Below are 14,247 nucleotides of genomic sequence, written 5' to 3'. Positions count from 1 at the left end.
AGATGGTTTAGTAGATAAGAATGCTTGTGTAAACATGAAGACCTGAGTTCAAATCCCCACTATCTACATAAAAAGACAGGTGTGGCTGTATACATCTGTCATCCTAGCAATTCTTAGCATGGAGGCTGAAGGATTGCTCGGACTTCCTGGCCATCAGCTTAAGCCCAGGTCCAGCAAGAAACTCTGTCACAAAGGAATCCTGGAGATGCTGACACAGAACAGCTATTGTCTTCCTCTGGGCTCTAGACACATACACATACCTGTCCACACACATCATGCACATACACACAGTACAGACGGATTGAAGATTTTCTCACGTATGTTCCACGAGGCTCACTTTGGTAGCCCTCTTCATCCTGGACTAAAGGCCAGCTGAGTCGTGCTCTAGATGCAGGAAGCCAGAGAGGAGGCGGCTGCAGTGACTGCTGGAAGTCTGTGCTGGTGGCTGTCACTGGTCTGCTAGGGTGGAGGTGCTGAGAAAGTGAGGCCAGCTGTACTGACCTTTGCCAAGGCCCCAGAACCTGGGAATCTGAGGAAGGAGTATTTCCACAAATTCCAGGTTGGCTGAGGCTTGGGCTGTAATAAATTTGAGTCCAGCATGAGTTACAGAGTGAGACTTTGTCCCAAACACAAAACAAAATGCAAAAGCTGAGTTTCTAAGTGATTGGATAGAGTGGAATTGTTTGACGATGATGTGTAGGCACTATTTTAAAGTTACAACTTTGTTGTTGTAAAAATATAAAAATAAAAAAAAAGTATAGTTGTCTTTTACCTTGCTAGGTCCTGCACCGCGGTGGCCCAAGACATCTGCTAGATATCTTGGCAGAAACACATCCCAACTCCATGGCGGCCCAGTGTCTCCAGCTGCCGCACACTTTCCTACACTCAAACCCTCACATAAAAGAACACACAATACAATCTTTGACCCAATTGGTAAGATACAATTGCCCACTTAAACATACACAGCCCGGTACCATCCATCCCTTAGGAACATTGTTAACAACCTGTAAATACACAGAACGGAATCTTAACATCACCTGCCATGGCTTCTCTCCCTCTCCTCTCTCCTGTCTCTCCTTTCTGTCCCAGTCTCCTCCTCTTCCTTCAAACTTCTCTCCTGCCCATCCTTCCTTCTCCTCCAATGACAGGCCTCCTTCTATCCTGTACCTGCCCCTCACCTGTACTTTACAAATTCAATGGGGAGGTGGTTCTGGTGAAGTCACCTGGTGACTAGGCAGCAGTCCTTGGGGCAGTGGAATTAGCATCAAAATACAGATAACCACAACATTACTTTGTCATCTTCTATGTTTGGGTTTAGTGTTTATGTAAATTAAATGCATATAACACAACTTTGCTTTACTTGAAAATTCTTGGAAAATGCTAAAAGACAAAGGTTCCAGCTATAGACTAGGAATTACAAGAGGTATGGACTTCTGTCTTTAGAAGTATGGGCACTGAATGTTTGCCACAGTGGCTAAGAGCATGTGCTGCACTTGCAGAGGATTTGGGCTTGGTTCCCAGCACACACACAGTGGCTTACAGGTATGACTCTAGTTCTTAGACCAGTTATTTCAAGTCCAAGTGGAAGGTCTCCCCAACCCCACTTAGTATCAGAAGTACCACAGTTTTTCCTGCATGGGATGTATTGATTATCTGGGAGCCCATGCTTCTGAGCTCAAGTGCAGGGTGTGGGCTGTGACTGTACTACATCACTAGGAAGGGGCAAGGTGAGGTTCCCAGAGCAGCACAGGTAGCAGGAGACACATTGTTATCTCTCGGCCGATGGTCTGCTATATAGTTTCTTCACAGGAAGGGTAGATAAGAATGCTAATAACAACTGATTTCTTTAGTGAGAGAGGTTGTGGCAGTTTGAGTATCCTTGGCTGAAGGAGAGGCACTATTAGGAGGTGTGGCCTTGTTGGAGTAGGTGTGGTCTCGTTGGAGGTAGTGTACCACAGTGGGGTGGACCTGGAGAACCTCCTCCTAGGTGCCTGAAAACAGTCTGCTCCTGGCTTCCATTGGAAGAAGATACAGAACTTTCATCTCCTCCACTGCCATGGTTGCCTGGATGCTGCCATGCTTCCTGCTATGATGATAATGGACTAAACCTCAGCACCTGTGAGCCAATCCCAATTAAATGTCCTTCTTTATAAGAGTTGCCTTGGTCATGGTGTCTCTTCTCAGCAATGGAAACCCTAACTAAGACAGACAATGTTACCAGAAATGGGGTATCTAAGGCAGCTTCAACTTCGCATCTTCTTGTTCCAATGTCTGACGTCCACATATGATCTTTTGGGTTCATTCAAATGGCTCTGGTCATTTCCCCAGCTCTGCCCTCTGTAACACTCTAGGCTCAGGTTGATCCTCTCCACTGCTGCTGCTGTTCATCCCATGGTACTGATATACCCAATTTGCTGGAGTCTTTCGCTGCAACTAGGTTTCACCAGAAGCCTCTCATGGGCCCTCTTCATGGTGCCAAGCCTCAATTTCTTTGCATGACCCCTTCAGTACTGGGCTGTCAACTACAACTGAGGCCACACCTTTACTGGTGGCCTTTCCTACCCTCACACAGTGCCAGGCCTCAGATGCTGTCCACAATCTCTTCATTTCTTCAAAACCAGTACCACGTAGGTGATTCTTACATGCAGCACGAGTTACAGTGTTGGCATCTCTGGAACACAGCTTCTTTGTGCTCTCAGAAAACGCTTCCCAGAAGATTTCATCTCAGTGATGCTGGTCTCTTTCTAATCACTGCTCATTTCTTAGCTCCAGCTAGCCATCATCAATTGTCCCAGTAGTCCCTTCTATTCTTGACTCTTAAGCCAGAGTCACATGGCTGAAGCTGCCAAGTTCTGCTTCTTGATGAGGCTGAAACATGGCCCCCTTGTTCTATTGCATTATCATCAGCTTTCTGTTTTCCAGCTCCTTCACTGCCTAAACTTTGCTGTCCTGGAACTTGCTCTGTTAGATTGACCTTGAATTCAGAGCTCTGTGTGACTATGTCTCCTGAATGCTGGGGTTAAAGGTGTGTACCACTATGCCTAGCTTTTCTTCCTCTAGAACTTGCTCTGCTCAGGCTGGCCTTGAACTCCAAGATCTGCTTGCCTCTGTCTCCTGGGATTAAAGATGAATACCACCATGCCTGGGCCTAAGCTTTTCATGGCCACTACTTCTCAGGATCTAGACTAAAAGCCTGTATTTTCCAACTTCAAGATCTGGATCGATGTCCGTGCCCTCCATTTCTGGTTTGTAGTTCATTCCAGATTAAAAGTCCAGATGAAAACAACACCTAGGTAATAACACCTAACGTGATGTAACTATTCCTTCTTCAACTGCAAACACTAAGCTTAGCTGGTGGGATCTGGCCCTTCGATCACCACTCCTTAATCCGTTTATCTCCTTAAACACGGGATTCAGCTCTGTTTCACTTCCTGGTGCCCCTTTATACTTGAACCAAACATTTTGTATTTTTCTCTCTAAGCTTGCTGTGCTTGATCAAAACACTCTTCACTAGAGTAAACCAGAGGACGACGTCTATTCTGGGCTCTTCTAAGACTTCCTTTGTCAATGCAATTAATATGATTCTCTTCACCTTAGACTTAGCCTCTAGCAGACTCCTCAGAAAAGGACAAAAAGCACACACCCTTCACCAAAACACCACAAAACAGTCTCTAAGCCATATACTTACATTCTTCTCTGAAACCTCTTGAGCCAGGCCCCCACAGTTCACATCACCCTCAGCACCAATGTCTTCCATATTCCTACTAGGATGGCCCATTAAGCCCTACTTAAAGCATTCCACTGCTTTTCACATCCAAAGTCTCCAAATCTACATTCCTCCAAATAAAAGCATGGTCAGGCCTATCACAGCAATAACCCACTCTTGGTACCAACTTCCATTTTGGTATCTTTTCATGTGGCATCCTCTTTTCTAGTCAACTAAGTGATAGAGACTCAAAATACACTTAGTCAAAACAGATCACTTTCTACCTGAAAATACTGTCTCAACATGATGAATGAGCCATCTCTATAATCTTGTGTTGAAGAACAGAAGTTTGACATTGTGGGTTTGGTAATGGATGCTTTTGTTTAAAAAGCTGCTCCATATTCTCTGTTTATTTAGAACAACAACAACAAAACTGAAAACCAAAAGAATCAAACATAAGCCTAAAAGTCCAGAAGAATTCAAAGAATGGTCCAGTGAGCCCAGATTTCTACTATAATGCCAAGGTGTTAATGTCATGGTACACTTGTACAGTTTCTTCTCTCCTGTCTTTCACGTTGAGGAAGAAATTTAATTTTGATGAAGAAACTTCTTTTTGCACAATCTACAAATATTTTCTATTCTTTGGATGCAACATAGAGTTTTGCAATTTGTTGCTTCGTTTTGTCCTGAGAGCCTTTGTATCCTGTAACATCTTTGTTTTGGCAGTGCAGCTGATCTAAGACTTGCTTAGAGGCTTTACAACAGTGGGAAGAGTTCAATGAAAATTAGGTGGATGTAGAGACACCACTAATCTCAGCACTCAGGAGGCAGAGGCCAGCTTGAGAATTCCAGGGCAGTCAGGGCTGTAACACAGAGAGACCCTGTCTCAAAACAACAATGGTAACAAATCATGAGTAACAGGCTCTGGCCTTCTTGTCTATATGCAGATTTACATGAAATGCATGGCCAAAATGGAACCCTGGCTACATTATTAACTAACCATATCATATATATTCTATTTTACCTTAGATGTTAGAAGTACAAAAATATGTATCCGGTTTCTTGCTTGAATGATATTATTTTTTGAATTAAGGAAGGTTGAATGAAGTAACAAGAAGCGTGTGTTTGGTTTTGTGTAGTCGAAGGATGTAGAACCCAGAACTTCACATATGCCAAGCTTTCGCTCTGGCCCTGAGCTATGTCCCAGAGGATGTTCTTAATACAACTTTCCCTTAGTTGCAAAATAACCGTGATGTTTTCAAACTTTGTGTTTTATTTTGATGACTTTGATGTTTTACTTTTGATGTTTTTGGCTTAAAAGCAAAATGAAAGGTTTTAGCCATTACATTAGAGGCAAACTGTAAAGTGCTATGTTATTCTCTTTATGAATTATAATATGTACCCAGTCTCGTGAAACGTTGGCTATATGGTGCTGAGGATGAGTCACTGTGCATCTAGTTTCCCTGACGCTCACTTCTAGTCTGCCCCAATCTGAAAACCATTTCCCTAAGGCAAAGATAAAATGGAAGACCAAGAAAACCCAAGATCTTTTCTCTTAGGGAGCAGGAAGAGGAGATTTTTTTCCCCCTTAGATTTTGAAATATGTCTTTTAGTTACTTTTCCTACTATACGTTGCAAGCACAGGCACAGCATTTCAGATAATCATGTTTAGCATTGCCGGATGCACGGTTTGTATGTGAAAGGATTAGGAGAGACTGGTGTTGAAGTTTTGTACTCACTCAATAAAGTATTTAATATGAAGACAGACTTGGTTAGAAGTAAAGGGAATTACATTTTGTATTTTAGATATATCAGCAAATGAATAAACATTTTCAGTTACCTTTAGATAAGTTTGAGGTGTTTTTTCCTTCAAAACTGTTTACATTTACTTATTTTATTTACTTGTTTTGTGTGTGTGCGTAAGTGTGTGCACATGCCATGGTGCATGCATAGAGTCATAGACAACTTGTGGGAATTTGCCCTGTGGGTGTGAAGGATCAAGCTCTTGTCCCTGGGCTTGATGGTAAGAGCCCTTTCTGGAGCCATGCAATTGAATACTAAGTTTCAGTTTAATTTAATTAAATTAATTGATTTTAATTTTTTGAGATAGTATCTAACTAACCGTATTGTTCTGCTTGGCTCAGAATTTATTATGTAGGCCAAGCTGGCCATGAACTCACAGAGACAGTGTAGATGGTTCTTCCTCCCAGCCCCATGCTCCCAGAAATAAGACTCAGGTTTAAAATATATTTACAAACACCTTAGCCACATAGCTAGGCTCTAAATCATAATTAAAACAACCCATTTATTTTAACCCACATTCTGCCACACATCTGGTTACCTGTGCTCAGGTGCTCTGTATCTGTCTCCTTACATCTTCCTGGGTGACTCTCCCACACCTGGCTCTTTTTAAGTTTTTTTTTTTTAATTGACAGGTGATGCATCCATACGATACCCAAGATATTTTCTTTACAAGATATACCTGCCTCTGCCTCCTGAGTGCCGAGGTTAAAGTTGTGTGCCACGATGCCCTGATAAATTTGAGGGTTAATGAACTGGTCAAATAACCCCCTTCTATATGTATCTAGTATACCATTATAATGATATAATGGTTTAGATTAGTTCAGGAATAAAATAGAAAGCAATAGTTAAATCTATACTTTTCCCCCTCAAAAACCATCCTTTTTTGTTTTAAATGTTTGAAGCCATTTTAAAGGAGACTCGACACTAGTGACCTAAGTGGCATGTGGGACACAGCTGCGTCTCAGGCCCTGCATCTGGAGCACATGTTGGGTCTAGGAAGCAGCTTCCAGCAAAATTGCAGTCCCCATTGTTCCTACCACGGTGTAACTGCCAGGCCTTCTCCACTTTTTTTTCATGTCTTCTAAGTTCTAAGTCAAATATAGGTATGCTTTTTAATACTTCTTCACTAGTGTATTAAAATATTTATGCTACTTTATGTGAATGGGTGTTTTCCTGCATGCTTGTCTGTGCACCACCTTCATGCAGTGCCTGTGGGGGTCAGAAGAGGGCGTCAGAGTCTTCAGAACTGGAGTTGTGATCTGCCAGGTAGGTGTGGGAATCGAATCTGGGTCTTGATGAAGAATAGCTAATGCTCTAAATCCCCGCGCAGTCTTCTCTCTAGCATGGCCAGCTCAGCAGTCGGTTGGTGAAACAAGTACTGTGTTCTCGTTTTCACAGAGAATCTGTAGCCAGGACATTAAATAAACGGCCAAGCTGCTGCTCAGGTTAGCTTTGGTCTCTGTATATCAGTGAGTCTGTCCTGTTTGTTCTACACTGTTTTCTGTGTACGGGACTATCTTTGATTTGCTAGTATAATTGTTCTTTTTGTTCTACAGGGATGGCTTTAGATTTTCATCCCAGGAAGCTGCTTCTAGTTTTGGTGATGATAGACTACTAATAGAAAAATTTATCGATAACCCTCGTCATATAGAAATCCAGGTTGGTACTTTTCAAGATGCCGTCTAATGGGTGAGATTGTGATTCTGCCATGTTGCTGGAATGGTTTGGGTCAGGCTGGAAATGAACTAGAAACCTACCTGTAAAACAGCAGCCTAAGGTGATTGCTACCTATGGACTCACCCAATTTCTTCCATGACTGGGTCACTGGAGCCATTAAAAAAATGGAATAATAATATATACTATTAATGCATATAATGATAATATACATTTGTATACATGTTATACCTTTCAGCTCAGCTCAGCTCATCTCTATGGTTTTCCCTTTCATGTTATTGTCTTTAAGCATCAGAGTTCTTAACACAGGCCTGTTCTGCGTAGCCCAGTCTACTTTTACATGCAGTCCTCGTGCTTTGCCTCCAGAGCACTGCAGTTTGTTGTGTTAGGTGCTGCATGTTCGTCTGTGACTGTGCTTGAATAAATATTTTTGTTTGATATGTAGTGAGAGCAGATGCTTCCCCCTTTGGCTCTCTAATTTTCTCTAATAGATGATGCTACAGGATACTTAACCTGTTTCTAATCGTGGTGTGGCTTAGCCTTAGCACACACCTTTAATCCCTGTGTCTGGAATATAGACACATCCTTAGTACATGCTTTTAATTCCCCCAAAATGAAGGTAAAGTTAGTCTGTAGAAGGAATCACCTGTGTTTGAAACTGATGTCTAATTGAGGGGTAGGCAAAGTGATGAATCAGAGAAAGACTTGACAGAATAGGATATGCCCAACTCTCATGAGAAGAGAGGGGAAAGGGAGAGACAGACGGTACCAGATGGAGTACAGTGTAGGAAGACAGTGAAATTCGTGCACAATGGTGCAGTAGAGTTGAGAGGGCGAGTAGAGCAGCAGAGAGGGGAAAGGAGGCAGTTTCACTGAGTCTACATAGACGCACTGAGGAGAGAACAAACTAGACACAGGTAAAGACAGAATAAGCAAGAGAATGAGAAGGAGCCAGGAGATTAGAAAAGATGGCTAGAGTCAGTTTGAGGCCAAGGAGAGTAATTCAGAGGCCGACAGAAAAGCCAGATTGGATAAGTCAGCTGGGAGAGGAGACTGAGCTAGAATAACTGAACTGAACCAGCCAGCCAGAGTTCAATCAGAAAGAACCAGGAAGGAGTGAACTTACTTAGCACTAAGCTTTAAGAGGCTGAGAACATTCTAGGCCTAGATTAGATTGTACAGGGGCTAGAAGCTTCCAGAGTTAGGCCTAGGTAACAGATAGAGGCATTAAACCTTAGGGATGACAATTACATCCGCAGACTAACAGTTACTTTTACAAATGATACCATATTTACATTTGTTATGTAAATCTACATACCATTTGTTGTAAATTAAATGATAATGGTTCATTGTTTTAAAGATTTGTGAGGACTGGGAAGATGATTCGGTTGGTGAAATACTTTGTATGCCATCCTGAGTTCAGGTCCCCAGACTCCACACATAGGGCAGGCATGGTGGTGCATGTGTGCAGTCCCGGTGCGGGGAGACACTGAGTTGATAGCTGTGGGCTTAGCTAGAGACTCTGTCTCAAAGTAAGACTGAAAATGATAGAAGAAGTCACCTAATGTCAGTCTTTCCCCTTTCCACATGCTCCTGAGCTTGCACCTGCAAACACGTATGCACACACGCGTGCAAACATATGCCCCCCCCACACAGACATACACACACACAGAGATCTCAGAATATAGTACTGTTAATCTTCTAACCTCCCCTCCCCCAGTAGCTTAGGCTTTCTAAGTTCCTTAAATCTCAATGTAAATTTTAGAATTTACCCATTAATCTAATTCATTTATAACATACATACTTATACCTCAAGTATTGGGTTTTGGATTTGGGTCGCATTGGTTCTAGATTGACTTTTTTGTCAGCCCATGAATGTAGAATAGCTCATGGTTTATCTAAGTCTTCATTAGTTCCTCAGAAGGGCTTTTTAGCCTTAAGTCTAAAGGTCTCTCATTCGTCTCCCCCCAGACACTTGCTCATTCTGACCCTGTGATGTGCTAACCACTGCATTAGTTTGATTTACCATTTATTTGTTGTTGCTCATGTAATTCACACAGATGGTTTTGTGCATTGGTTTTAAAACAGGTGTCTTTGCTAAATCCTTTTAAAATTTGTATTTTTAGATCTAGTGCTGAGTGAGAATCTCAAAATTCAGAGGTGGAGGCCCTGCCCCAGTGTCGGGAGCAGAGGTGGAGGCCCTGCCCCAGTGTCGGGAGCAGAGGCGGAGGCCCTCCCCTAGTGTCTGTGGCAGAGACGGAGGCCCTGCCCCAGTGTCGGGAGCAGAGGTGGAGGCCCTGCCCCAGTGTCGGGAGCGCTTACATGGCTTGAGATTTAGATGCCCTGATTGATCCTTGGGAGCAGAGACGAAGTCTTAGTTCTTTGCTGTTCCAGCAGCTAGGCCTTCGTGTCTCATTAATATTCAACAACTGTTTGTTACTTAAGTAGTTACACATTTACATTAGCGTTTAGTTTAATTACAGTTGACCTCCTTTCTGGGGTATGTTTTTAAAAATAGGTAAGCCTGTCCTCTAGTAAATTGGTAACTCAGATGTTCCCCCCTTCTGATCTTAGGTTTAAAAAAACTATTCACTCTCCAGTTTTCCTGAGCGTATTTGTATTATAATTTACATTTATAGGCTTGTTTTAATAATTTTTCTGGAGTAGGAACTAAGCAGTGTCTGTCCACCCTCCCCTCATAAAGGCCAGTGGCAATCCAGAGTTCCCTTGGGAACCAATGAGCTTATTAAGGAGCACGTGTGAGGTGTAATAGGCAGGAGTGTGGGTGTCCCTACAGCAGCCACAATGGAAGGTCTGCCTTCAACATGAATGATGGCTTCTTCATGGCTGTTCAGATGGGGCCCTCTTCTTTTTTGTCATCCAGCCTGTATACTCTAGGCCCTCCTAAGCCTCAAAGCCACATGTAATTAGGGCAGACATATATGTAAGTAGCTGTAAGAGTGACTGAAGTCTCAGATGAAGGTCCTGGAGCCCCGTCCAGCCCTCCTCCTTTGATGAGGACACGTGGACAGTGAACGAGCACAGCTGTGGTAGTGCTTTGTTGGCGGACACGGTCTACTGACAGTGGCAACGCTTTGGCTCAGAGGGCACTGCTGTTAACAGGCTTAGTTCACAGAGATCAACTTCATTCTTACCCTGTCCTGGTCCCTTGCTTTCTGTACTTAGATGATGTTACCCGTTTCTTGAATGTCTACGCACAGTCTGGGAAGCATAGCTGCGTATGTCAATCACCTGCTAACTTTCATGTGAGCACTCCTATCCTGTGTCTTCTGAGGTGTACACTGGAAATGCTCAACTAGAGAACCACTGTGTTCCCCAAGCTGGGCTCAGGGAACCTCAAGGGCAAGCGTTATCATGAAGCCTCTTGAGACCACCTACATGGCCACTTCCTGTTCAGCACACAAAGGGTTATAGCCAAAGTGTGCAACAGCTCAGCAGGTTAAGGGTCATCTTTCCATTATACATTTATTTTGTTAGTGTTTGCCAGTATCTATCATCAGTAGTTTGTTTTTTTTTTAAATGCTTGATAAATTCCCTGAGCTTTTCGTTTTGACTGTATATGTATGGCTGTTTTGCCAGCATGTATGTCTGGGCACCAATTGTGTGCCAAATTTCCTACACTTTTTAGAGCAATCAAGGAGACTATATAGAATCAGAGAAAAACAAACACTTGATTCTATATCTGAGTCTTTTTTTTTTTAACAGTTGCAAGTGCCTTTTAAGATTCTTTGTTGTTTTGGCTTTATTTCTTGGAGACTAAATGTACTTTTACTTCCTTGCCAACTAGAGTTTTAAAAAAAAAGGAGGTTGAAAGTTATTTTCAGGAGTTAAAATATTTTTAGATGAACTTCATGCAGCTACCTTGGTTGGAGTCTTAGAAATAAAATGCTAATCTATTGGCATCTGATAATTCTAATTTTTTCCTTTATTACTTGAAATGCTTTTTGAGTTTAGAAAGGCTTTATTCCTAAAAATGTTCAGTCATATATCCACCATTCATGTCCTAGCTAGCTATGTGTGTTGTGAGTATGCTTTTTAAAGGTTTTTACCAGCCATTTAAACCATTAATATGATTCTTCTATCAGCTCTCTGTAGTACATGAAGGAACCGGATAACAGAAAGCCCTGCCATGAGGCTGGATAGCTGCTTGGTGCTAAAATTAGTGACTCATTTTAGAACCCCTAAAACAAGCCTGTGACCCTAAAATACGAGCTCAGGGACATTCGAACAACTCCAAATGATTCAACACAGCAAGTGTCATGTTTTCTCCAGGGGCCCCAGTTTATTTCTGCCTCTCACAAACAGAAAACAGCTAGCTCCTGGCCATCATTTCTAGTTCCCTCTGACAGAATTCACACAGTAGTGTTACCCTCATACAAATAACAACACACTGGATAAGAACAACAGATATGTTTGCAGAATGGTTTGGTGCCCCTGCTTATTGGTGACCAAAAGGCCTGACCCCTTCCTGCACTTTCTCAGTGCTTCTCACTTCCACAGTGGCTTCTGACCTCTAGCCATTATTAAATGATCCTCATAGGACCATCTGTGCTAGAAAAGCAACATAGCATCTTTCTCCTCTGCTGTTTACTAATAATATTTTACTGTATTCTAGAGCTGTAAATATACTTTTCTTTTGTTAATATTAACCCAGTGTGTGTTTTGAAAGCTATGTATTCTCTGAAGTCTGGATATTAAACAGTAAAGGAAGGTGTGTGTGTGTGTGTGTGTGTGTGTGTGTGTGTGTGTGTGTGTGTGTGTGTGTGTGAACTGGTGTACCCTCGCTGCTAGTGTTCTCAAGTGTCACCACTCTCAGGTTTTAGGGGATAAACATGGCAATGCTCTGTGGCTCAATGAGAGGGAGTGCTCGATCCAGAGAAGAAACCAGAAGGTGGTAGAGGAGGCGCCGAGGTAAGTGTTGTCCCTGAGAGCACTTATAAAACTATCTGATTTTATTGTTTTCTACATTAAACCTTCTTGTTAACATTGCCTTAATATAAACTTTTCTGACTGATGCTTCTATGTTAATGATTAAGAGTTTGTCACTTGATGTCTCTCAGTCTTTCAGTGCATAAAAGTGAGGAAACACTTGAAAAGCAAGTAGACTTTTATTAGGTGAGAGTTGGGTAGACAGTGGTGACTTGTCTAGGTTTCGGGGTTGTGTGGACTCTGCCAGTTCTCAGGACACCTAGAATTGATGTGCTTCTTACGTTAGTTAGAGAGACGTTAACAAAGAGGCCCTGGGCTTTCCTACTGAGAAGGGCTCCTGGATCTAGTTCTTGAACAGTCCTTGATTCATCCAAGCTGCCCTGGTGGTTCCCAGCAGCTACAGAGGGTTTGTGAGGCACTTCATCAGAACTCATTTCTATTCAGTAGAGAGGCAGAGGCAGTTGGATCTCTAAATTTCAGGTCAGCATGGTTTACATAGAAAGTTCTAGGCCAGCTAGAACAGCATAGTTAGACCATTGCCTCAAAAAAAAACAAACAAACAAAACAAAAAAAAAAAAAAAAAAAAAAAACAAAAACAAAACAAAAAACCAAAAACCAAAACCAAAACCAAAAAACAAAAACAAAAACCAAAAAACCAAAAAAACAAGGCCCAGTTGAGGCCAGGCATGGTAAGCATGCTCACAACTTAGTTTCTCAGAGGCTGAGGTAGGAAGAACCCACGAATTCAAAGCCAGCTGTGCTACATAGGGAGTGAGTACTAGCCTTGCCAAGGGCTGCATTGTAAGACCATCTCCCTAACATCAAACTCAGGCAACCCACCCTCCAAACTGAAAAACAAAAGCAAAACCCAGTTGAGTATATGTAGTTGTTTTGAAATGACAAGGACTAAAATATGTATCCAATAGTACTTTAATTTACAAAGCCAACATGCCTTAATATATATGTGTAGTCTCAAAAGAGTATATATAACCGTGGGTAAAATTTTAATCGCAGGGTAAAATTATTCCCAATTTTAGACACTATGGTTAAAAAATGAGGGGTGATGTGGTGGTCTTAAAACATGGTGTCTTATTCTGGAAATCAGTCTGGAGGTTCCTCAGAAAATTGGACATTGAACTGCCTGAGGATCCAGCTATACCTCTCTTGGGCATATACCCAAAGGATGCCCCAACATATAAAAAAGACATGTGCTCCACTATGTTCATTGCAGCCTTATTTATAATAGCGAGAAGCTGGAAAGAACCCAGATGCCCTTCAACAGAGGAATGGATACAGAAAATGTGGTACATCTACACAATGGAATATTACTCAGCTATCAAAAACAACGACTTTATGGAATTCGTAGGCAAATGGTTGGAACTGGAAAATATCATCCTGAGTGAGCTAACCCAATCACAGAAAGACGTACATGGTATGCACTCATTGATACGTGGCTATTAGCCCAAATGCTTGAATTACCCTAGATGCCTAGAACAAATGAAACTCAAGACGGATGGTCAAAATGTGAATGCTTCACTCCTTCTTTAAAAGGGGAACAAGAATACCCTTGGCAGGGAAGAAAGAGGCAAAGATTAAAACAGAGACTGAAGGAACACCCATTCAGAGCCTGCCCCACATGTGGCCCATACATCTACAGCCACCCAATTAGAAAAGATGGATGAAGCAAAGAAGTGCAGGCCGACAGGAGCCGGATGTAGATCGCTCCTGAGAGACACAGCCAGAATTCAGCAAATACAGAGGCGAATGCCAGCAGCAAACCACTGAACTGAGAATAGGACCCCCATTGAAGGAATCAGAGAAAGAACTGGAAAAGCTTGAAGGGGCTCAAGACCCCATATGTACAACAATGCCAACCAACCAGAGCTTCCAGGGACTAAGTCACTACCCAAAGACTATACATGGACTGACCCTGGACTCTGACCTCATAGGTAGCATTGAATATCCTAGTAAGAGCACCAGTGGAAGGGAAGCCCCTGGGTCCTGCTAAGACTGAACCCCAGTGAACTAGACTGTTGGGGGGGGCGGCAATGGGGGAGGTGGGGAGGAACACCCATAAGGAAGGGGGGGGGGGGATGTTTGCCCAGAAACCGGGA

The 14,247-nt window shown here is 42.5% G+C and overlaps 1 protein-coding gene across 3 annotated transcripts in view; it reads left to right on the top strand.

Annotated features, from left to right (window-relative positions):
* The window catches only part of Pcca (propionyl-CoA carboxylase subunit alpha), a 304,568-nt gene that overhangs the window by 105,552 nt on the left and 184,769 nt on the right, over positions 1–14,247 (top strand). For all 3 annotated transcript variants that reach the window (XM_032917891.1, XM_032917890.1, XM_032917889.1), the window contains 2 exons: positions 7,066–7,168; positions 12,021–12,115. In XM_032917891.1, coding sequence (XP_032773782.1) covers positions 7,066–7,168; positions 12,021–12,115 — 198 coding nt within the window. The remainder of the gene's footprint in view (positions 1–7,065; positions 7,169–12,020; positions 12,116–14,247) is intronic.

The sequence above is a fragment of the Rattus rattus genome, chromosome 12 (genome assembly GCF_011064425.1).
Source record: "Rattus rattus isolate New Zealand chromosome 12, Rrattus_CSIRO_v1, whole genome shotgun sequence".
Classification (NCBI taxonomy): Eukaryota; Metazoa; Chordata; class Mammalia; order Rodentia; family Muridae; genus Rattus; species Rattus rattus.
This window is presented reverse-complemented; position numbering and strand designations above follow the sequence as displayed.